Raw genomic sequence first — 26,015 nt, forward strand, 5'->3', positions numbered from 1 at the left:
TTAATAAAGTAAATTGCAATGCTATTATTATTTTCAAATTTCATTTGTGAAGTTCTGTTAAATGATATATTGTTAAATAAATCTTACTTTGAGATTAAATCATTAGTTGATTTAGTACAACGGGGTGTGTTGAGGCGGGGGCGGGGGCGGGGGCCGCAGTGGGCGGGGCATGTTTCTGGGGCGGGGTTTTCTTGCCCGTAGCCTAAGCTCAGATTATGCTGGTATGTTCATTGCGCGACTCCGACAGTGCGACACAAAAGTTTTTTCAAAATATAAAATATGTTAATAACTTATGTATCAAAGACACTAAAGACCTCATTAAACGGCGTACATTTGCTAAAAACGTTGGTTTTATTTAATTACTCCGTTGAATGGACATACCACTATAATAATGGTGGATGGGCTTCGTGCGTCGCTTCCTTAAGGAATATTTTATATATAAAATGTAGATCAAAATTGCTATAGTCAGTTAGTATATTTATAATGAATCCAGTTTGAATATCCCAGTTTTATTGCAACCGACTTTCTACAACATTGAGCATATATGAAGAGCTTGCATTATTTATATGCACATTTAAAATTCAGATATAAGATGGACGACATTTTTTTTCTAACTTGTAAAGTTTGCTCTATTAGATTATTTTTGGATAAAAAAATGGTAAAAAAAATTATTGAATTTATTTAAAAAATATGACTGAATGGTCTTAGAAATTTTTTTTTAGCCAAGCAAAAAATTTTTTTCCTCAGTTTTATTAATAAAATAAAGTCAACAACTCTTCGTATATGTTCCTTGATTTAGAATTATTTTTAATTGAGGTCCAAAGTATGATGTGACGTCATCACTCCATACTTTGTATAGAACAATAGCCCGCATTTAGTTTTGTAACAGAATGGCTTGAACTATAGACTTAGGGCGGACATACACGGACTGATACAAGTAGCCGGTATGAAACTTTGATCGGTGTTGGACTATCAACAGTTTAAAGTACACGAAGTCCATACACGAAGTTGGCTGTCAGTACTACTCGAAGTAGTCCGTGTATGGCAGCTTTTATTGGAAAAATATTTGAGAATCTTTTATTTCGCATTGATTACGCCATTCTGCTACAAAATATTAATTTTAGCATTTCGAGATTTTTTTTTTGTAATTCTAAACTCTCCTTTTCCTTGTGCCACAACAGTACCTGTGTAACATGGAATTAAGTTCACAAGATTGGAGCTTTTAGGTTTTTTATATATATATATATTTCATTATAATTATTTTTTAGTTTCATTTTATGTAAATACCTTTAAAATTAACAAGGCATATTAAATTTTTTTTTTGTTACTATTTGGTTTTAAGTATGGATTATTTTTCTTCCTAAATTATATGCAATAGCTACAAACATATAATATAATGTTTGGAACTTAATTTTGAATACATTAATTAGCCCTAAAATTAAAAAAAAAATGTTGAAAATTCATTTCGTCGTTAAATCTATTTAAAAATTTAATGGATGGTTGATTAACTTTTACAATAAATAAATTAGTTAAATAATTTGTTTAATTGCTTTAAAAATTAAAGTAACAACGTTATTTATAAATCTCTAATGTATTTATTATGTTCAGTTTATTATCTGAGAAATAATGCTTGTTGGTTACTAACATTGCAAGTTACGTACAAATGGGCTTTTTAATGTATTTAAATATAAAATTTAATTAAAAACATATAATTTTTTTACACGAATAGAGACAGAGACGGGTTTCTAAAGGATTGAAATCATTTAGTAATTTACAACAGCTAACAAATATAAAAAAAAAAACTGACAAAACATCATCAATATATCCCAAACTAGAGGTTTTTCATTTTTCAGTGTTAATTTAAAAATAGTTACAGGCTTATTCGGGATTTTACATTTCCAATGCACTTCGATGAATATAACAAAAAAAACGTGTGGATTTTGAATACAAAGACTTCCCACCAATGACATCTGAAGCCACACGTATTGATTTAAGTATTAAATAAGTTATAGGTAAAAAATAAAAAAAAAACGAAAAAAATTACAAAAAAAATAAATATTGTATGACACAGAGCTTCAGTTGTGTGAAAGTTGTAAAGTGATGCATCGTATTTGATTTATTGCTTTGGCTGATGTATTTTCACTCGGTTGAAGCTCGCGTGTGTAAATTAAGGCTTTCCCGGTTATTTGCTTAGGTTATTCAAACATTCAAAAGTATGGAATACAAAGGAGCATGTTTTTTTTAATTGAACGAGTGTTGTGTGACATACGAAGTTGCGTGTCATTGAAACAGCTGTGCACAGTAATGGCGATAAGAAATCTGAAGATAACCGATAAATTGATTACAAATAAAATTATTCTTACAACTGTACTATGCCCGTTGATAGGTATTAGATAATAAATAAAATTAATTATAAATACTTGTTTTATTTCGCCTTTATAAACAGAATCACCTGTATCCTTAAGTGTGAATGACAATTTATACTCACCATATTGTGACCGAGTGATTGTTTGGGCTTCTGAGGCGAAAATCCTCGTTTAAAACAAATCTTTTTTGTCAAAAAGATCTCAGAAACTCACGATAAGAACCGAATTAGCTATTTCTGTCGTATGTACGACTTATCATTGCAACGTAATATAAAAATTCTTTGATGCTAATAACTTTGTTCAAAGGAGACTGCATAAATAAAAGAGCAAAATACTTAAAAATATATATTTTTTATTTGAATAAATACAAACAGCACACCTGTATCAATGCCTGTATCAAATGAGGGTTTCTGCCGCCGAAACACATCTACCAAATTCCAATCAAAAACCATTAAAAAAAAAACTTGAGAGGTGTCAAGGGACACCCGGATGGAACGAAATTCCTTTCGATTAATTAGTGAAGGAACCAATGTTTATTCTATGAATAAAAAACTTAAGTCTTCACAAGAAGTACATTTTATTTCTATGAATTTTCGTTATATATTGTCACGTCGTTGCCATGGTGAAGTAGCGCTCATTCGTCGTTAACATACGTTATAGCAAAAAGTGTCGTGACAACTTTTCGTAAGAATTTTTTCCGTCTAGCCCCCTTTCACAACGCGCGATAAGGAACTTCGTTCCAAAAATACAATTTACAAAATATTTCCGGTGAAACTTTCCCACATAACTAAAACCAACAGCTACTCTTATTTTACAATATAACTTTATTTTATCTAACAATTTTTACAAAATTAAAAAGTCAAATATCGTAATGGCTGCCATGTATGGGATTTGATGTTAATTTCATTTAAGCTTTCAATCGAAACAAGTTTTTATTTGTTTTTCAGAAAGAATGAGGTAGACGATTGTTTTGTATGTATGTTGCGGCAGGGGAAAGCCATAACAATTGTCAATATATCTGTGTAATTATTCCCGTAGTCCTTTTTAATATTAATATTTATCTGACCAGTCGGAAATTAAAAAAGTTTAATCTTTTAATTTGTATGAAAAAATCAATAAAAAATGTTCAAGGACAAACATCAACCGACACCACAATATTCATTTAAATAAAATTGACTAAAAACACAAAGTGGCTTTATTCAATAAATCGTTCGACTCAATAAAAAGTGAATTTCATTAACTATAATATTTTTTTGTGTAATTCATTATATAAAAATATTTTTAAATTACACTTTCTTTCGCACTCAAAGTGGTCTCCTTAAGTTTAAAATGCAGTAGACCACGTCCTTTGTCTATTAAATAAATACAGAAATGATTTACTGTTTCATTTATTTCGCATGAACTAAACACATCCTACAAGGAATGTAAAACTTGTGACAGAAAATAACCTCAAAGGTCTTGTAACATTTACGCTTAAATAACGTGATAAATAAATTATTTGTCGACTCGTCATATTTAAAGTTATATTATTTTAAACTAATACCTAATTTTCGACAACCAATATTTAATAAAATTACCATTTTTGTGGAAAATAAACACCAGCAGTAATAATTGAGTACACAATTTCCTAAAATACATTTTAACCAATAACAGAATCGCTACTTATAAAAATATAACCATTATTAAACGAATACAATTATAATTATTATAGATTCGTGTTTTTCAGTAAATATTCAAAAATATTTACACGAAAAGTGTAAATCTGCTTCAATGTTTCTGTAATTAAAATTTCTGGACGACAAATGTTTACGTTTAACTACTGGCATTTAGGTTATAATTTTTTTTAATTCAGGTTAAAAATAAACAGTACATTGTATTTATAGCACAAAAATAATGCCAAAAGAATCTTGATTTGGTAAACAATAACAAATTTTCATATAAAAAAAAATTGCTACGCTATTTTAACCCTAATATTTGGGTAGTCAGAATTAAATATTTAAATAGTCTAAATTCTTTAAGATATTTAATTTTATCTAACAAATATTTCTGTGTAAAATTAGTTCAACCAGGTAATATATAAACAAGCTAATAGCGTATTTGAGGAATACCTTTACAAATACTGATACTGACGTCATGTATCTGCAGACCATAAATTATAGAAGAACAGAGACTTTACACTATTAGTAATACCCTTTAATATATTACCTACCAATTGGTAGTTTTTTGTTAGCTTGGTATATTTTTCTATTAAAAATAAAATAGGATAATATCATCTGGCCCGGTTCGCAAAACTATATCGGAAAATATACTTAGGTCAAGACAAATACAGTCCGATGAGAATTTTGTGTCATTTTTTTGACATTGACAGATTTGCGTCAATGAGGTATTGTCATTTAGAGTCAGTTATGGCCACCGGGTCAGATATGTAAATTTGACTATAAACATCTACGCGACGCTCATGCCCGTGTCCAGTTGGAGTAGCTGCTTCATGAGCTCGTATGTGGAGAATGAAGTGGCGACCATTGGAATGGCTCTGAGGTAGTTGATGCTCATGCCGCGATACAGGCCTTTGGTGACACCGTTCTCTCGGTATATCAAAGTTAATGTTTTGATCATACCCGCGCTATAAAAAGTTAAGAAATTAGGTTTAGAAACAAGAAAAAGGCTTAAGTTCCTTTTTTTAAAGCATAGAGGTGACACTATTTTTATTTCATTTTTAGTGTTAATTTTTTTTTAATTTCAACGATAATTTTACTTAACCTCAATAGAATTTAATATAATATTACATATTTTAAATTGCCAATTGCTTTAGTCAATAAAATCGCTCTACATCATATTTATGCAAAATATATGCAGGCCATAACATGTATAATTAATAACGGATTATAATGTACAAAGGTAATAAATAAAAAAAAACTATAACCAACCTTCTGTTGTTTACGCCATCACCACATGCAACGATTATGTAATATGAAATAATTAATGTAATTGTTAGTAAAAACACAATTTATACTATTGTTACACGCAATGCAAAAGCTTGACCAGTCTAAGAAAATAAAAAAATCTACAATCAACAAACAGCAAATTTCCTCATACTATTAAATTTATACAGCCCACTGATAGACCTCTCTGTTAAATTATTCAAACTTTCGTAAGACATTATCATTAAATAAAATAGGAAACGGCTAAAACACTCACGTACATTTGTCCGGTGTCGGCACCGACTAGTTTCGAGCCCATCGGGGGCCCTTCATTAGGGTGAGTAGGACTGGTATTATTTCGCGAACGCGGCTCGTCGCTCACTAACTCAGTGAGCGAAAAGTCCGATGTGCTCGAAACTAGTCGGTGCCGACACCGGACAAATTTACGTGAGTGTTTTAGCCGTTTTCTATATTAGTTAATAGGCATCTCTAAGTGATCAAGCAATGTTTGTCCCGACTCTAAATTTCAACTTATAAAGGTTACAACAATTCATGAATTAGACTAAATTCAAAACAACTACTTATTAACTGGGTTACGATTTCTAATATTTATTGTTAATTTACTCAATTTAATACAATATCATGCATAATAGTCTAGTGTTAGAATACGTAGATGCTAATCACCAGGTAAACGTCAAATTTTTGTCAAATTTGAAAAAAGTGTCAAACAATGTCGCATATTACTAAATATTTTAACAAACCCGTTAAATTTGACAAAAACTTTCATCATTAACCGCGCGTTTTAGGTTAGGTTGTTTGAGTGTTAGGTTAGAATAGCCTTCTGTTAGGTTATGTTAGGTTAGAAATAACAAACTACCCCCGATATGGTGTTACAACTTACCCAAACTTGGCGGTGTTGGGGTCCATGCAGGCGAGCTGCATGCGGCGGCGCGTCACATCCAACGGATAGGACACGGACTGCGCCACCGCACCCGCCAGCCCCCCGCACACCAGCTTACCCGGCACCGTCAGCACCAGACCACCTGCAAATGTTCTAGTATTTTCAAAAGTTTATCTAGATTGTCAATCTTCGCCCATAATTCAAACGGGTAGACAGAGACCAGGGACAACAATCTGGCGTGGTCCTGGCTCCTGGCGTAGTTCATGCACCTTAGTTTAGGTTACTTTTGATACGTAACTTCATGAGTAAATCACCAACTTGTACGGTGTCCGTCTTGAATGATTGACCTCTATACTTTAAAATATTTTATATGAAGGATTGTCGACGTCTTATGCGAATAATAAGCGACAATCTCTAGGTTGTGATGGTGGTTTTTCTCGAACAATTATAAACCGAGACGACAATTAAAAAATATTAATTGGCCTAATTTATATACTGGAGTATAACTAGCAAAAATTAAACTCAAACCAATCAAATGGTAAATTGAACTTTTTTGAAAATTTTTGCAAAAAAACTTCAGGTGTTTGTAATGCACTTGGAGGTAAAAACTTATGCTAAATTTAACGGACCGTGTAATTTTTTTGCAGTCGTTTTGCATCACTGCGACAAAAACACGTAAATCTTTTATTGCTAAAGCTTGCATGTCTATATTATTCTTATTTCAACGCTAAAAATTTGCTTTGGATTATTGTAACAGCATAATACTGGTATCGCCTATTGTGAGTTGGGCGTAGAATTTTACAGTTAAATTCTAAGGTAGATCTAAGAATCAATAGACAGAATGCTGAAAAAGATGTACCATCACATGTAATCAGTTACAGTAATTATGCTCAAAATATTTCAAGGAAAGTACTCGTAATGTCTGCTTTATAACTAGTATTATATATAAATATCTTTGATGTTATCTGACCTGTATTCCTGTCGCACTTCCTGCAGAGTGTGGTGGGCGCGTACTTCATACAGAGGTACTTAAGCGACTCGAAGCAGTAGAAGCTGAAGCCGGCGTATGGGATCATACCCATCATGGTCGGCACGAAGCCGCGGTATAGCGCATGTATACCGCCCTCCTGCACACATGTACCAAAAGACATGTTCTAAAAAGTACGCCAACGCCGTAATAATTTACAAATAAGGAATATTTATTGCATATAACAAACTAGTAACCTGACACGGATTTACTTGGGTAGGAGTAAAAAAATATACTTAAAATCACTGGCTGATAAAAGCGCTTTTATCAGCACGAAGAATTTTTAACATCGGTTCAGTAGTTTTAGAGTTTATTAGGAACATAAAAATAAATATTTTCTCTCTATTGCATAACTCGTCTATAAATCCGGCGATAGGGTGCGTTTCCACTGACCGTGCGGAACATGGTAATGGCGGTATTAGCGATGCCGGTGTAGCGGTGCTCGCCGGTCACTTGGAAGGCGAGGCGCGCTCGTATCGTATCGAGCGGGTATGTGAGCGTGACAGCTGTGACGCCAGCCGCAGCGCCCGCTACGAACTTATCCCCGTGTTGTACCATCGGGATGTTTATCACGCTAAGGTACTGGAAAAGAAAATATCGGTGTTAAAAAAGTAGATATCAAAAGGATAGCAAGCTCTGTATATACCATAATGGTCTATGTCAATGTTTCCCAAAGTGGGCGATAACGCCCCCTTGGGAGCGTTTGAAACCTAGGATGGGGCGATAAGGGGCCCAAAAAATGGGGAGCATTGAAATTAATTAAAGTAATGACATTGTGGTTTTTAAGTTTTAGGGCTGAATAAAAATTAGGGGGCTCTGAAATATAATTGACTTTCAAAGGGGGCGGTGAAAGAAATAAGTTTGACAATCACTGCTCTATGCCATTGTCTCTTTTTTCCCGCCGTAGCGTCAGAACCTGTGGTACGGATATAGTAACTGCGGATGGTCTCGCTATTATAACAGAAATATAGGTATAGTAGTTGTCAGATATCAAGTCGGCTTTTAATTTCGTGCTGCGCAGAACACAATTTTGGGCGTAGTGGAATGCGGTATTAGGGCACTGCGCACCGCCTATGACCTTGAGCCGCCAAGATATTTGAATAGAACTATACTGCATTTCGTTCGATGAATGAGGAAGTTTGACCTCCATAACTTTATCTTATTAAAGGTTAAATAAAATTTATAAGATTGGGTAACTTTTTAACCGACTTCAAAAAAAGAAAAGGTCGCCAATTCGTATGTATTTTTGTCGATTATTTCGTATCATATGTAGGTACATACAATCTCGAATTACTTAAATTCCAAATCGTTTTCATACAATTACTATAATTCGTATTTCTTTTAATTTAAGTAACTATCAAAATTATAACTTCAAACTTTCGTGGTTTTTACTGCTCGTACGAGATTCTTACCACGATTAGGTTGTTTGAGCTGCCGATATTTCGGCACAGTTGCGTGCGCCATGTTCACGGGTTGACAACATGCAACTGTGCCGAAATATCGGGAGCTCAAACAACCTAATCGTGGTAAGAATCCCGTTTCTTACGAACAGTAAACTATCAAAATTGTTATTTATTTAGTTCACGTACTAAGATGATGTACTAAATAATCCATGGGTAATGTAATAATCAAATAATGGGTGTGTCGTCAAAAGCAAACAAAATATTAGTGTCTAGTCTTAGTCATGTCAATAACATAATAATTATCACTTAAATGTTCTACATAATATCTGAGATCGTGATAAACAAATCGTGATATATCTGTTACTACAACTACTACAAAACTAAGTATACTAACATTTTGTTTTCATTTGTAAAAAGAGTTTATTAATATACTAGCTGTCGCCCGCGAATGCTTCCACGCGAAAAAAACTAAAGATTATGTATTCCTTCATGCTATGTTCTACATCCATACCAAATTTCATCAAAATCCGTTCTAGATATACCTTCTAACAAACATCCATCCATCTTTATAAATATTCGTAAGATTGAGGTTTTCAAATCTTGACGTCTCGGAATATCGCAAGAGTCGCTGCGCATAACAAAATCTCAGAGGGAGACTGCGCAGATAACCTTGAGCCACCAAGATATTTGAAAAGAAATACTTACGAATACGTAACTTAGAAATAAAAAGTTATTATGAGTTGGTAATCGTGGGTTCTTTCCTCACAACTACAAGTATAAAAACATTTTCTCATCCCTTTTATTATCTATATATATAAAAGAAAGTCGTGTTAGTTACACTATTTATAACTCAAGATCGGTCGAATTAATTTGACTGAAAATTGGTGGGCAGGTAGCTTAGAACCAGGAAAAGGACATAGGATAATTTTTACCCCGTTTTTTATTTTTTATTCCGCGCGGACGGAGTCGCGGGTAGAAGCTAGTCTTTAATAAAACTGAGACAGCAATATTTTTTAAACGGGAGTCTCGACAGTAGAAATCCGGTTACGAACGTTATGCCTTTGCCACTTAACAATCCATTTGTAAACTGCGGCCCCTACCATCAATTTAGATACTAGATTGAGAATTGAATGCTCCGAGATTGTAAAGAGTTTGATTACGAATAACGGTTCTACTGATGTCGAAAATTTGTTTTCCTTTGCGGGCAAACGAGCAGTGGGATTCTTAATGTCAAGAGGTCACCGTCGGCTATGGACACCCGCCACACCAGAAGAACCGCAGGTCTTTAAGCATGTACGCACGTAGGGCAAATAGTGGTAGATCTCGCAATAACAATATTTGTTGGGTGCACGAATGGGCCGTATCGACCGGTGAAATACCACGACCACACAGAAGATGACAGGCGTGAAGTGGAAGCAATGCCGCGTTTCGACTGATGTGTGTGGTGCCGCAGGCCCAATTTTATTTATCTTTCCCTTCTCATCCTTTTCCAAATAAGAAAAGGATAGGAAGGGGAAGTGGATTTGGCGGAAGAGGGGACGCCTAGGAAGGAGAAATAGACTCTTTCTGTGCGTTCCCTTCTCCGTTGATTAAAGGTAGGCAACGCATCTGCGTTTGCGGATGTTTATGGGCAACGGTCGCCTCCTCGCTATTTCGGCGAATCCAGGTGGCCGTTTTCCACTTATTGATATAAAAAATGCGAACATAAAACTTAGAAAACGTGTCATATATACCTAGTAAGTAAAGATTTTTTACACATGTATAAGAAATAGCGATACTACGTTGGAAAAAATATATAATTTTTCCTTCACAAGAATAAAGCAATCGTTATTTTTTTGCGCACCTGCGTGATTAAACAATACGAGAAAATCATTAATTATTTACTGTAAATTGAAGAAAAAAAATGTTAAATAATTTATGAGGCAGGAAAATAAGAATAATAACTTGTTTTTTATTTCCATTAATCTATCAACATCGAAGTGATTTTTTTTTAACTGTACCAGTAACAATTAATGTGAACCTTTCGTAACAGAAAATATCGCAGGCTATGCATTTTTCCCAGGATAAAAATTGTGCTATTCATTCATCATTCAATTAGATTCTCCAAAACGTTATAGACGTCCAGTCTATTAGTTTTTATTCATTGACGCACGTTTCTAGTTAAATCTCAAATAAGAATTTCTTAATTTCTTTGATCCACTAAAATTGATTCAACACACAACAAATATGAAAATATAAATCAATACGTCACGGTCTTACTCTACGATTGTCGATGGAACAAATTTAAAATTCGCATTTTAAACAGATGTGACATAAAAGGTACACAGGTCTGTCTGACCTTGTCACAAGTTGCTCAGTACATTACAATTACTCAACCGATTTCAATACACGAACACCCAACATTGTTCATATATACTGCCAGAGAGACAATATTACTGTACGTACTGTGTTTACACTGTCGACACGCTTGTATGAAAACGTATCGTTCTTGCATTCTCTTTGCCAAAATAGAGACATCAATATGTCTCGACAGTGGAACTCTACGGGTATATTCACAGCTATGGACTTTGGAAAGGGCAGAGAAATTAATTTCGAGTGCAAGGTAACTCAGTTGCATTTCGAAGACATTTAACTTAAGGAAGACCTTAATGAAAATAAGGTCGGTTTATGGTTAAGCAAATGACATTATACATTTAAATTGAGTCCGAAAATATAGTTAAATTTCACATCTCTTTATTGTCAGATTGTGAACCAACTCATCCAAACTATTTATTATTTAAGCATCTTTGCTTTCACACTCAGAAATTTAAATTAAACAGAAGCTTAGTGTAGATTTATCTTTTGAATTTAAGGAACTCCCTTAATGACCTATAAAGGACTTGACCTTTTGTGTGGCATTAAATTACACTGTTAATTAATTTGATAATAAACAAATAGTATAACAAATAAGTTTGCAATCAAGTAATGTAACATTTAAATTGAAAACACAATAAGATGATTATAAATAATTAATAGAAACATTACTTAAATTCAAACTGGTTCTATTGTTGGCAGACAATTTATTTATAATTAAATATTCAATTAAATATTTGTACATCATAATATTGTTTTGAGATATTTAAACTAAATCGTTTTATTTTGTGTACATAAAGATTATAAATATGAAAAAATATTTTACACAAAAGTAAGGCGAAAAAAAGACCACCAGAGTATTTATTGGGGTTAATTCCATCAGTGTTGTCATTTATAATACAAAATTGCATTTCGATAAAAGTATGGATATTTGGATGGATATTTGTTAGAGAAAATTTTCAAAATGGCTTAACATCTGGATGAAATTTGTTACAGAACACTATCTCGAAGAACTTATATTCCGCATGGACAAAGTAGCTGGCAAAAGCTAGTAGATATATATATGCAATAACCATAACAATCAGAAAAGTTTATACAAACTTTATTACCATGAAATTCTACTGCTAAAACATTTGGATTGGAACATATTATTAATCCTGTTATTCAATGACAAAGAGAGTGGGAACTCAGTGTAATGTAGAGTGTATTTAGGAAAAACAGCAGTGATTTTTTTTCCAATTATTATGAAAATTAAAAAAAATATCTCTCACTTACATAACATAGTTTTTTGAGATAATTATTATAATGCAAAAATTAACATATTTTTAATGTGTTTTTTTTGTTTTTTAAGATTCATTCAAAAAAAATATTCCTTTCAATAAAGTAATTTTTTTGTTTAACATACAAATATACCATTAATTTGCTCTTTTACTTAACTAGATCACACTTTTATCATCAAATGTGTTTTTTCAAGACTTACATAACCTAATATTGATAACCTTTGTGAGTGAGACTAGTTCAATTATTATACACAAAAAAAACTATACTACTCTAGTTATATAGATAAAAAATATATAAGATTAGGAATATTCAGTAGACAGTAGACTTTTTATATTCATAAGAAATAAGATTGGGTTGGCTGGAGTGAATCCAGATCCTGCTCACACGCAAAATACGCGCCAGTCGTGGAGTTGCGGAAATCGAGCCCTTACAACTAACTAAGTAATAAGATAAATGAGTCTGTCAGTTCAACTAATGCTAAGGTTCTCTTATCTATTGTCTATTTTTATCACTTATATATAATTGGGATCTCAAAACAATTTGATGTTTCTACAATTTAACATGCTAATGAACAATAGTAAATCATAAACAAGATGAGTAGTAGTAGTAAATTGGGTAGTTTCTGAGACCCTTGGTATTATAATATTATAACAGCAAGTCCCTAACAATATGTTGCAAATTGTTAACATAATAATAATGTACTGTTCGTAAGAAACGGGATTCTTACCACAATTCTTACGAACAGTATGTTAGTAAAAACCACGAAAGTTTGAAGTTATATATAATAATAATGTTTAATCGATAGAAATTCAATTTATCTTGTATTTGTTTGATTTGAATATTATCATGAAAAAAACCTGTTTATTAGAAAAAAACACTTTTTCTTACAAATTGAATATAATGTATAGAACATACTCTTTTGTTAACATGCTCTTTTGTTAATTATTAACTTAGAATTTTATTGCATATAATTATAAAAACGATTATTTACGAGTTTTTTTTGTTATTGATGTCAAGATGAATAATAGCCATTTTATAAAATTAAATAAATTAATTATAATTTTTACTTACCTTCTTGTAAATTTCAAAACTTGTAAATTGTGTTGCCGCATATGGGAATATCCGAACCATTTGAGCACCATTTCCCTTGTATAGAGCAAATATGGACTCCTGTTTGACAATTGCCATCAGTCCTTTAAATACCCCATGATGTTTGTAATGCACAGATTGCGCTTGAAGGAGGATCTTTATTCTGTCTAACGGAGCCACTGCAGTTTTAGAACACATACCCGCTACACCTGTTGTACATTGAACATATTAATATGTGATAATTATAGTTAAGCCAGAAAAATGAGTGGCCTTAAATTATCAATATTGTCCTTTTTAATAAAAAAAAAAAAAATTAATATCTTAATATTTTAAATGCAAAAGTTTAAATGTATGTATGGATCAATGTTTGTTATTAGGTATCTCCAGAAGGCAAATTGATTTCTATGAAATTTGGTATAGACATAGAATAGAATCTGGAAGAACACAAGTTACCTGTGATCCCAGAAGTGTTGTATTATTCCCATGGGCTTAGTTTGATTCACAAATTTACTTGAGAACTCTACGATAGGTTCAACATACCTAATTAAAATTTGGCACAGATATAGCACATAGTCTCAAGTAACAAATGAGATACTTTTTATTAATTCTGCCCATATGAAGTTATGGGCAAAAGCTAGTAATTTTAATGAAATAAAATTAATTAGCTTTATCTTCATTGTATTTAGTTGTACCAGATTTAGCAGAAATATAAAGAAATTTAAAATATGTCAATATTTTGTACATAAACAAGAAACATGTTTGGTGAGATTAACTTTTGGTAGCACAAAATAATTATGAAAAAAATAATTTTTTAAATTAAAATAAATTACTGAAACTTACCCCCTGCCAATAAATTCCTCAAGATAAACTCTAGGTCACTCTTTGGTTCCATTTTTAAAGCCATTTATAATAATTTAATAACGAGTTTTCAAAACACGGATACTACAATTTTAGTTATTTTCAAACTTAAAATTATGAATATACAGTAAGGTGCCAATTTTATTTTAATTTAACTTAATTATATGCTATATCAACTAGCATATCTTCACGATTTAGCACAAAACATTTTAGACAAACTTTCACCTCCGATTCTTTCTTACTTTCCTTAGTTTACGGTTCTTTAGTTTGCTAACGTAAACAGTTTGTTCGTGCGGTTTAATCCCTACCCGAAGTTTGTCTGCCGAAAGGCACCACTTAAATGAATGACGTTGAATACATTTCAGTTATATTATTCAGTTAAAATATTAACTTATTTTTATCACACTGTTTTAACGTCGACGAATACGCGGAACCACCGTCAAAGTCAATTCGTCAGTGACGTTTGCTTGACTTTTGATTTGACGTATGATGTTTATTCGAATGAATGAAACGGGTTTATATGTTCAGAATGAATGAAGACTAAACTGCTACGGCATACTTTTACTACCTTTTTTTTTAAAGAGGGGAATGCTTTATGCATACGCCGTGTCCCGGGGGGGACACGGGAGTTATGTGGGATTCTCTCCCCTAAACGTGAGCATACCCACTAAACCACTTCTTTTCCTCTAACGCATTTGGGACGAGAACACGGGCACGCTTTCGCTTTTACTACATGCTGCTACTGTATACATATATACTACCTTCTTTGTCTTGACATCCTCGGACCTTTGAGATATTCTATAACAAAAATCAAAAGACTTTTATACAAAGACTTACTATCAATATTTTACAATATATTTTTTTTAGATTATAAATGTCTTGAAGCGCCATCTTGTGGGAATAATATGTATTAATAATCGTAGAAAGTGCAAACTAAATGTTTGCAACAAAACACTAGATGTCACTAATGATGATGAAAAACTGATGAAAGCCTTATGAAATAATAATTTACCATTACGAAAACATTTTAAATTTTTGAAACAAATAAAGATTATGATTATATACGATTTAATTAGATTAATTTGTAAACTCATAAAAGTAACATAATTTCATATATATACTTTTGGATTTATCGATCTCTAAAGAGCTCGAGCTTTGAAGGTCACCTTGAAGACCGCGAAAGCTCAAACGAGACGCTCGAAACGTCAGAAACATTTCGGTACATGGTAGAAATCACGTACGATGGACTAAAAGAATGCGCCGGCTATAAGTAAATTAAGGAGAGGGTAGAGTCTTTAGTATTATGACTGAGATTGCAACATGTTTCTGGTGGCTTGCATTTAGTAAAACGTTTCTCATACGTTCCCGGCAAACGCGTACGATATTCCATTGACGCCAAACGTGTGTTTGGTTTATTTTGTGTAATTACAATAAGCTTGTTAGAAACTAACGACCGTTATTTTTTAAATTATCACCATGGATGATGCTGATGTACCAGCAAAGGGGAATATATTCGGAAGTAAGTTTATTTTTCATTATATTTAATTGATACGTTTCATCCGGCTTCTGTGTTTATTATTTGATGCCGATATGTACATAAATATTACGGAATATTATTTTGTTTTGTAACTCGTAATATATTACGTAGACAATTTTAATTATATATATTTATTGTGGTATATTAAATAAGATTTACCTTTATGTGTGATAATTGATTGAATCATAATATTTTTAAAAGACATTTTTTTAAATTGTTTGTTGAAAAATTCATGTGTGGTAAAATTCAGTGTAGTTTAAAATGATACTGTACAATACTAGTTCTTGAGTAGACTTATCTTATTTATATTTGTTCGATCTCGTCACTAGCTTTTGATAGCAAAAGAAATTTGAAGAGGAAATAATATTTAAAACGTTTGTGATTTGTAGACGTAGTTAATACATCATCAAATTTAAATCAACACACGCAGTAGAAAAGTGCATTGAACTCGGACGCATAATGATTAAATTAAAATAACGTTGTCAGTAATATGGTTGACGACAGTATTATATGTTTGAATAATTAGTTGAAGATTATTTATGTGAATTAATTCACATTTATTAGCCACCCATTAAATTTATAATGGTTTAATTATATTTATATTAGTATTTATTTTAAGCGAAACTTAAATAAAGATTCTAGTAATTTAGTGCCGTAGGCTGTTTGACAAGTTAACAACCCTAATTTTAGAACTTTTTAATCCTCAATAATTCATTTATCTAAGCTTCTTGGTCAATTTTTGTTACTGGAAATAGAATTAAAAATAGGAAGCTATAGGTACTGGTTGCAAAAGACGCGAAAACGTAGGACAAGGACTGGTATCTTGATTTTTTCTTTTCTTGACAATTTTCTTCGTCTAGATTAAATTATAACGTATATATGTTGCCAGATATTTCATTCTGGATCTAATAACCTTGTAGTACATGAAGGTCACAGGATAAGGTACACAACGCGCCAGATTGACTTCAGATTTATTGTTTTATACTCTATGTCAATTTAGATAAAGATCATTATTAAATACACGAAACGTGTTAATTTTATTTGCTGTTTATATTTATCTGTGTAATTTTTGTACAAATCTCTTGAAGACTTATGGAAATCGATATAATGTTTTTTTTACTTTACTTAACATGATAATGTCCAAATTTACTGTTAGAAAAAATCTTTATTTAATATGTTATTGAGTACAAACATTACAAAAGTTAAATTGCTTAATAAATATTTGCGATTGCGAGCTGACGAAATACTAAGTAAACTGAGTTACTAGGTGTTATATAGGTTTACATTATACATAAGGAAAACTTATTTCATATCTTCCGTGAATTATTTCGTTGCAATGGATTGTATTACCAGGAAAAAGGTTCGTTCACAGGTTTAATTTCGGAATTCAGTTAGACAACAAATAAAATATACTGTTCGTAAGAATCGGGATTCTTACCACGAATAGGCTGTTTGAGCTCCCGATATTTCGGCACAGTTGCATGCGCCATGTTCACGGGTTGACTGGTGTTGTGCGTCAAACAGCCTTATCGTGGTAAGAATCCCGTTTCTTACGAACAGCATATTAGTAAAAACACGAAAGTTTGAAGTTATATAACAAATAAATTATTCACTAGTTACCATAAAAATAATAATAAAACATTTATCACACACATATCATCATATATCTGCCAAATATTTTCTAGAGCAAAGGTGATTTAATCATAGGAATTTCTTCTGTCTACAGAAGTGGTACCGGCGCGGTATGTGCTCGCGGTGCTGGGCTCTATCGCGATGGCGATTGTCTATGGTTTGAAGGTGAACCTGTCAGTTGCTATGGTGGGAATGCTCAACCACACGTCCATACGCCTAGCCTCTAATCCTGACAGGGAGCTCCTGGAGTTGGGGAACTACACGCCGCCTAGTGACGTCGAATGCCAACCTACTTCTGGCGGCAGTCACACCACGGTAAGATTTACGTAAAGATTATCTGTCGCATTTGAGTCCTTATTTCAGCGCTAAGGGAGTCCCTTAGTGGAGACAACTTAAAGATTCTGAGTGCGTCGGTAGATGTGCGAAGCAAATTGTTCACCTTGCCAAAACAATCATATAAAACATTGGTTTTATATGAACAAATGTTTCCTTTGGAGAAAAATAAAGTGATATTTATAAAACCGGCGCCATTCCGCATTTCGTGTTTCGCGCCAAAACTGATTACATTTCCAACTCAACAATAATGTGACACGAGAGAGCAGAATTGTAAATTAACTTGAGATTTATAATAATTACGATCACGTATGAGCTTTAAGACCTGTTACAATAATATTAGGGTTTTTTTATATCATAAGATGGCAAACGAGCGAGCAGCCACCTGAATTCGCCGAATTAGTGAAGCGACCGCATATACATCCGCATTTGTAGATGCATTGCCTACCTTTCATCAACGGAGGAAGGGACACACAAACTGAGATAATTTCCCATTCCTATGCATCTCCTACTACGACAAATCCATCCTTCCCATCCTTTTCACATAAGAAAAGGGTGGGAAGAGAAAGAGGACTATAATTAGGTCTACGGCACCACACTCATCAGACGGAACGCGGAATTTCTTCCACTTCACGAAAGTCTTCTGTGTAGTCGGTTATTTTGACATTGACATATCGATAATTTACGATGACTATTTTATCTGGTTTGTAGCAGTGTAGCAGTGTAACAGTCAGACAGTCTAAACTGTGTACTTATATTTCTAAAAAGGTGACGTAAAGTGTAACAATTTATTATGAGTATGGATCGGTATAATGATAGGTATTAGACGTTATTTAATCTAAGTTTTATTAATATTGAACGCTTCTATTCCAGTTGGGGGAATGTGATAAAACGATTATTTCGAATTTTGGACTAATTCCAAGAAAACAATTCGCGGATAACTAAAAAATTGACCTTTTCTCCTATACGTCTCTAAAGTCGTAGGACTATTAATTTAACATTTAGTTTTTAATATAATAACCGTTGACTTATCTATGTCATGGCAGAACTAAAAATAGATAAAAAAAATTTGTATATAAACATGTTTAGATTTTAACGTAAATTTCCTGTAAGTGATCATTTTACCGCGAAAGTTTTTTTTAAATACCTAATATAACCTTTGTATTTTTAAACATAAACATAATAAACTTTTCAGATCATTATTTTGCATAAAATATAGACGTACTTTACGTATTTGGGTCACTTTAGGATGTTTAAAGAAGAAAACGCAATATAAGTCGTTTGTTAATTATTTTTATCTCGAGACACGACGCGTTCATCGCAACTCAATCGGCAAAATGTAATGACCGCGACACATTTATGAAAGTACCAATGTGGCCTCTTTATATCAATAAAAATAAAAATCAATATAATGTACGATGATGTTATCCTCTATGCGTCCTAAACTGGTCACATTGTTATGGACATTTGGAACGATGTTATGAGAAAGTCTGCGAGACTTTCTAGTTTAATAAATTCTATTTCTATAAATAAATTGTTTTTAAATTAAAATTTTTTAATAATTACATTAAAAAGATTTGTTAAAAACAAAAAAGTAGTCATTTGTCAATTTTGGCGCCAAACAGAAATTCCGTGCGATATTTTGTAAGATATTTTCTTAATATATTTGTGGTCATTGAATCAATTGGTTATGAATCCACAGACTAAATAGTGGATAATATTTCCTTATGCAAATAAACTTCTATTGTAATCCAAAAATAAATTTCATGTAGGTATGTATTGTTTATTTCAAATATCTTGGCCCTACGTCATCGGCGTCTACACCTAAAAATGTGTTTTGCACAGCGAATCGCGCGAGGTTAAGAGCCGCTAAGATACACACATCAAAAAAGTCTAAGCAACACATACTATTTCAAGTTATTAATCAATTATTTTATCATTTTTTACCAAGTAGGTAATACTTATGTAAACTTTTTTGATCTATAGGACATACTGGCTGGTTGTGAAAAAAAATCGAGTATCATTTGTTTTTTTTTTCACAAATTCAAAAGCGAATGCATTTGTTCGAATATTACAGGGTTTTCTTTGCTTATTAAAATTTAGTATTCGGTATCGATTTTAAGATTCAAACAATAATTACAAAAAGTTTTGAACAAATTTGAATTTTGAGACATTTTTTACGTTATGGAGCGACGTCATTTGAACACAGATGAAGTGCAGAGAGCTGTAGGGATGTTGCAAGCGGGAAGAACTCAATCTCAGGTATCTCGGTATTTTGGTATCAACAGAAGCGTTATTTGCCGTCTTCATCAGCGTTAAACTAACACGGAAGATCCTGCTGAGCAGCACCCAGGTCGAGGAAGGTGTACAACAACACGGAAAGATCGATATATACAACTGACTGTAAACTCCAGCCGATGTTAACCGCCCGAGAGATAGGTTTGAGGCTACAAAATTCAAGTAGTGTTGTTGTTAGCTGCCAAACTGTGTGAAATCGATTGCATGAGTATGGCCTACGAGCACGACGGCCAATTAGGTGCCCACCGATACGTCACGGGAATCGCGCTCGTCGAAATGAATGGTTTAGTCAACTCATTATATGGACCCGGAAATAATGGGATAAAATTTTATTTTGCGATGAGTCTCGATTTGGGTTCTAGCCTGATACTAGAAGGGTAAGAGTGTACCGTTGTCCTGGAAATACTGAAAGACTGAGGTGGCTTCAGGAAGTGCATCCATACAACGACTTAACAGTTATGGTATGGGCGGGTATTATGAAGAACATACGAACAGAGCTCGTTTTTGTAAATGGTAACATGAACGCTGTAAATTACGTTGAGGATGTTCTAAGACTTTATGTCCATCCATTCGCACAAGCGCTTGGCTTCGATTTCACCTTGATGCATGACAATGCGCGTTCGCATACAGCTTTGCACACACGGGAGTACTTGGCAAGGGAAAACTTCCTGGTATTGCCTTGGCCTGTACAATCGCCAGACCTCAACCCCATCGAGCATGCGCGGGACATGCTCCAGAGACGTGTTTTAAATGACTTGGATGGAGTGACAACAACCCAACAACTGATGGACTTACTAAAATTTCATTGGGAGCAATTACCGTAGGATCACATTAACAGTCTCATCGATTCTATGAATAATCGGTGCCAGCAAGTTCTCCGTAACAGAGGAGACCACACTTTGTCTTAATTTATGCAATTTTTGTACAACCATTTAATTTTACTTTAAGTTTAGTTGATTAGGCACCTTACTTTGTACTACGTACAAACATTACTTACTCGTAATTATTGGTTATTAAGATTATTAAAAAGTAAATAAAAAAACAATTGTTGTTTAATATTAAAAAAGCATTAATAAATAATAAAAGTACGAAAATACTAAGGATTTAATGCGAAAACACATTGTAAAATTGAAATTTATATGTGTTGCTTAGACTTTTTTGATGTGTATATATGAAAACTACTATACTCGTACGACGCGACGTGAGTTTGTGCACGCGGGACATTCCGATATGGTTTATGCTAATGAATTTGAATACTTAGTCATAGTTTGCATTTATAATTATAACTACGCAAGTTTAGAGTTAATGATGACAGAGCAAATATAGACGAAAGATTAGAGATGAATTATTGTATCCATACAGTAAAATGTATTTGTTTGTTCTAGGAAATGGATGGACCATTCGAGTGGTCATCAGAAATTCAAGGCATAATACTTAGTTGCTACTTCTGGGGTTATTTCGTTTCTCAAATACCTGGTAAGTTGGATCTCGTTAAGTTTATATTAAATTATTTTATTTGAATTATGGATCCGGTTAAATCTGAATGCAAATAGTTCATAACTCGTTGCCCACTTCGTTAGATCAAAACCGTTACTTAACCGTAGTTTACGAATAAATTAAACAAGTTTTAAAGCCCTTCGTATTCATAAGATGGTTATTTTGGTGAAAATTAAACTAAAAATGAAATAAGAAATAGAAAATAAACTAAAATGCGTGTTAAAATATATGCCCATGAAGTCATGGACTATCATCCATCCATTCAGCCTCGTAACGCCCGCTACTGGGCATAGGCCTCCCCCAAAGATCACCATGATGATCGGTCCTGTGTAACCCGCATCCATACATCATACAACCACGAAACCAATATCGGTGTAGACAGAAAGAAGAATCGGTTGTCAAACTTTTTTTCACTACGGAACTGTTGGAAAGTAAAGTATTTGACGGAACCCTATATTCTGGATTTGATTATTCTAGGCCTTAGAATTTCTAATTATTTTCTTGTGCACCTTGTTAACTTGACGTCCTAACATTGTGTAGATACGTCATATTAAACTTTTGACCGATTTTACCTAGAACATTATAGTACCCATTGAATATTTGTTTAATTATCACTGGGGCACACTTTGAGAAACGTTGTTCTATTGATTCGAGTATTAACTGCTAACAAACATTTAATACTGGTAGGTGCTCGAGTAGCAGAGTTATTCTCCGCGAAATGGGTGATGTTCTTCAGCGTCACTATAAATGTGGTGTGCACCCTGCTCACACCTGTCATGGCGGAGGCACATTACATTGCGGTGGTCATCATGAGGATAGGAGAAGGTATAGGTGGGGTAAGTATACTTTAGTAGAATTGATATTATTACTTGTTATTACATTTTAAAAGCAACAGAAATATTAAAGAAGTAGACAGTGGAAGAGTCCGCAGCGGCAGTGTATAGGTAATACTACGACCAAACAGAAGATAGGCGTAAAGTGGATTCAATACTGTGTTTGGTCTGAAGACAGTAGTGCCGGATGTATAGTTCTCTTTTCTAAAAAGGTTAAATACTGATTATTTTCCTCTAACTTTAAAAATATGTTTTAATCCAAATCTTATAACCATTGAATTCTACCACATACGTGGTTCCCTTGACTTTGTCTATGCAGTTCGACTATTTAGTTGGAAATGTTTACTTCATAGGGTGTAACATTTCCTGCGATGCATGTACTGTTGTCGAAATGGGCACCGCCGGCTGAGCGTAGCGTAATGGCGGCGCTGGTATACGCGGGAACTTCGCTCGGTACAGTCATATCTATGCTCATGGCGGGCATGCTCACTGCTTCGCTGGGTGAGTACTAATGGTTCTCGAATAATCCATGGAATACGATGTAATGCATTTACAAATTGTTCTCACACTATTATTGCCCTAAGAAATTTCTAGAAAGAAGACAACATTCAACAACGCAGTATACTTACCTTTTTCAGAAATACTTAAGAATAATCTGGTCAGTTTTTTTAATCCGCTCGAACTTCGATATACAATAATTTAGATGCATTGAAATAGATTTAGTTTTTCCTCAGTTTATTCTTCATTTCATTCAGTTATCGGTTGAATGAATGAACGAATTAAATGACACGAATCATTCACTCACCTCGTGTAGGTTGGGAGAGCGTGTTCTATGTGATGGGAGGTCTGTCGTGTCTGTGGTGCGTGTTGTGGGTGGCGCTGGTGCAGGACACGCCACAGCAGCAGCCTCTCATCAGCACCGAGGAGCGGGAGATGATCGTCACCTCGTTGGGAGGGAAGACCAATGATCACACGCCACATAAGGTAACCACTAAGTTTATTAAATAAGTTGTAAGAAACTTAAATAGCTTCTGTTTATTTATTTCCGGAGTTTCATTCTAGAAGTTGCCGGTGCCATGGCGTGCGGTGCTGACATCACCCGCATTCCTGGCCATCCTGGTGGCGCACGCGTGCTCCAACTGGGGCTGGTATATGCTGCTCATCGAATTGCCCTTCTACATGAAGCAAGTCCTCAAGTTCAACATGACTGAGGTTAGACATTATAACTAGCTATCGCTCGCGTAGAATAAAAAAACTTAATGAGTAGCCTGTGCTCTAAATCTATGCAAAATTTCATCGAGATCCATTTAGTCGTTCTGGAGATACCTTTAAAACATCCATCCATACATTCGCATTTATAATATTAAGTAAGATATTGGTATATGAAACATAATAGACCGGATCTCTCCTTACTTCTCTTTAGACTTAGTTATATGAATAAAAGAACCAATATTTTGGTAATTCACTTTAGGAAAACGTTATCGTTTTATTTAAAGCAGTATCTACATCTTGAGTGTTGTAATTATTGTTCATAGAATGCAGTAACCACTTCCCTACCTTTCTTGTCGCTGTGGATCTTCAGCATAGCGTTGAGTCGCACACTGGATTGGCTGCGTGGTAAAAACATCATCACTACCACCACTGCTAGGAAAATTGGCACCTTGTTCGGTGAGTTTTTTTTTTATATACTAGCTGTCGCCTGCGACTCCGACAGCGCGGAATTAAAAATCTAATTAAGTTGCTTATGTGTTCTTTCAGACTATGTTCTACAACTATACCAAATTTAATCGAGATTCATGCAATCGTTCTGAAAAATCCTCTAACAAACATCCATACATCTAAACATTCGAATTTATAAGATTACGTAACTTAAACTTATTTTAAGTGACTAATTGAGGGGGGGGAGGTAGTTAAACAATAAATTCACCACAGTTTATAATAATTTTAGTCCTCTTTCCCTTCCCACCCCTTTTCTTATAAGGAAAGAATGGAAAGGGGAGGTGGATTTGATGGAGAAGATGCATAGAAAGGTTTAAATATTCTCTTTTCGTGCGTCTCCTTCGTCGATTGAGGGTAGGCAACGCATCTGCAATTGCCAATGTCTAGATGGATGAGGAGATGGGCAGAGGTCGCTTCGCCATTTCGGCGAATTCATGTGGCCGCTTGCTCGTTTGCCACCTTGTAATATAAAAAAAAATCATGGAAATCAACTTTGAGCACACTAACGCCTAAGGGTCTATGAAATGTTCATATAACTCTCCTTTACAACAATAAAACGAATCCCCAGCATCCGCGGTGCCGGCGGCGTGTCTGCTGTCACTGTGCTATGTGGGGTGCGCCCGGGGTGCTGCGGTGGCGCTCACCGCGCTCGGAGTCACCTGTATCGGCGGCATGTTCTGCGGCTTCCTCTCAAACCACATCGACATAGCACCAAACTTCGCTGGTCAGTAACAATGTGCTATTTGCCCAGATTAACAAGATATTTTTATTATTGGAACGAAGTTCCTTATCGCGCGTTGTGAAAGGGGGCTAGACGGAAAAAATCTTACGAAAAGTTGTCACGACACTTTTTGCTAGTCGAATGAGCGCTACTTCACCATGGCAACGACGTGACAATATATAACGAAAATTCATAGAAATAAAATGTACTTCTTGTGGAGACTTAAGTTTTTTATTCATAGAATAAACATTGGTTCCTTCACTAATTAATTGAAAGGAACTTCTTTCCATCCGGGTGTCCCTTGACACCTCTCAAGTTTTATTTTTGCAAACATATGACCTATTTTAATATTACTTGACCAAAATCCCATTTAAAAGTGGTCATAAAATCGAAAAACAGGTTCAGCAGCAATATGGTCTTTCGAGCAGGATGTTTATGAATAAAATATTTTCAGGTACCCTCATGGCTTTGACGAATACAGTCGCAACTGTTCCCGGTATAGTTGTACCTATTTTCGTCGGAGTATTGACACATGGAAACGTAAGTATTATTTATAAAATTATATTTGAACTAGCAGTTGCACGCGACATTGCGCGGTATTAAAAAAACTACTAATGAATATAGCCTATGTATGTCACCCTAGGGTAATGTAGCTTTCCAACAGTAAAAAAAATTGTGACAGTGAGAGCCTATTGCAAATCTAATATATAAAATTCTCGTGTCACAGTTTTCGTTGCCATACTCCTCCGAAACGGCTTGACCGATTCTCATGAAATTTTGTGAGCATATTCAGTAGGTCTGAGAATCGGCCAACATCTATTTTTTTTTTTAACTGCGCGCGGACGGAGTCGCGGGCGACAGCTAGTCTTTCTTTATATTAAGTTAATTATTTTGTTTCCAGCAAACTATATCAGCGTGGCGTATCATTTTCTTCGTTACAATAGGGTTGTACATAATAGAGATTATTGTGTACACGTTGTTCGGATCTGGTGAGCAGCAGCCCTGGAACAACCCCCCAGAGAACCACGATGAAGAGGGGGCCAAGAGACCTTTGAATACCGAAACTGAAAAGACGCATGTTTAAACTTTTAAATGGAACGTTATTTATTAGAAACTTAATAATATTTTCTATTTAATCTACATATAAAATGATTCGGGATTTTTATAAATAATTAAATTTTTTTATATTTGTTACAGTGGGTTTCCATTGTATAAAAACATACTCTGAAAAAATAGATATAAGTATG

At 34.0% G+C, this 26,015-nt stretch overlaps 2 protein-coding genes across 3 annotated transcripts; one reads left to right on the top strand and one right to left on the bottom strand.

Annotated features, from left to right (window-relative positions):
- Nucleotides 1-4,409: 4,409 nt before the first annotated feature.
- On the bottom strand, nt 4,410-14,674 carry LOC106710211 (graves disease carrier protein). 2 transcript variants are annotated; one of them, XM_045681253.1, is made up of 7 exons: nt 14,181-14,674; nt 13,323-13,549; nt 7,609-7,797; nt 7,159-7,315; nt 6,189-6,330; nt 5,294-5,296; nt 4,410-4,989 (listed from the first exon to the last, which is right to left on the bottom strand). In XM_045681253.1, exons 1-7 carry the CDS (start codon nt 14,242-14,244, stop codon nt 4,812-4,814), a joined length of 960 nt encoding a protein of 319 aa, XP_045537209.1. In that variant the 5' UTR covers nt 14,245-14,674; the 3' UTR covers nt 4,410-4,811. The 2 variants fall into 2 exon arrangements, with proteins under 2 accessions (XP_045537209.1, XP_045537210.1); XM_045681254.1 differs by lacking the exon at nt 5,294-5,296.
- Nucleotides 14,675-15,395: 721 nt separating this feature from the next.
- LOC106710210 (sialin) lies at nt 15,396-25,876 on the top strand. Its single transcript, XM_045681203.1, has 11 exons — nt 15,396-15,717; nt 17,462-17,682; nt 21,384-21,474; nt 22,183-22,331; nt 22,682-22,829; nt 23,143-23,312; nt 23,391-23,540; nt 23,864-23,996; nt 24,616-24,771; nt 25,223-25,308; nt 25,670-25,876. The coding sequence occupies exons 1-11, from the start codon at nt 15,675-15,677 to the stop codon at nt 25,850-25,852; spliced, it is 1,530 nt and encodes a 509-aa protein (XP_045537159.1). The 5' UTR covers nt 15,396-15,674; the 3' UTR covers nt 25,853-25,876.
- The last annotated feature ends 139 nt before the right edge of the window (nt 25,877-26,015 follow it).

The sequence above is a fragment of the Papilio machaon genome, chromosome 15 (assembly GCF_912999745.1).
Source record: "Papilio machaon chromosome 15, ilPapMach1.1, whole genome shotgun sequence".
NCBI lineage: Eukaryota > Metazoa > Arthropoda > Insecta > Lepidoptera > Papilionidae > Papilio > Papilio machaon.

Coding starts and splice junctions, on each gene's coding strand:
- LOC106710211 (XM_045681253.1), bottom strand. CDS start 14,244: ATGGCTTTAAAAATGGAACCAAAGAGTGACCTAGAGTTTATCTTGAGG. Junction 13,550..14,180: donor GAGGAATTTATTGGCAGGGG/GTAAGTTTCAGT, acceptor AATGTACAACAG/GTGTAGCGGGTATGTGTTCT. Junction 6,331..7,158: donor GAAGTGCGACAGGAATACAG/GTCAGATAACAT, acceptor GAACATTTGCAG/GTGGTCTGGTGCTGACGGTG.
- LOC106710210 (XM_045681203.1), top strand. CDS start 15,675: ATGGATGATGCTGATGTACCAGCAAAGGGGAATATATTCGGAA. Junction 23,313..23,390: donor ATGATCACACGCCACATAAG/GTAACCACTAAG, acceptor GTTTCATTCTAG/AAGTTGCCGGTGCCATGGCG. Junction 23,541..23,863: donor TCAAGTTCAACATGACTGAG/GTTAGACATTAT, acceptor TATTGTTCATAG/AATGCAGTAACCACTTCCCT.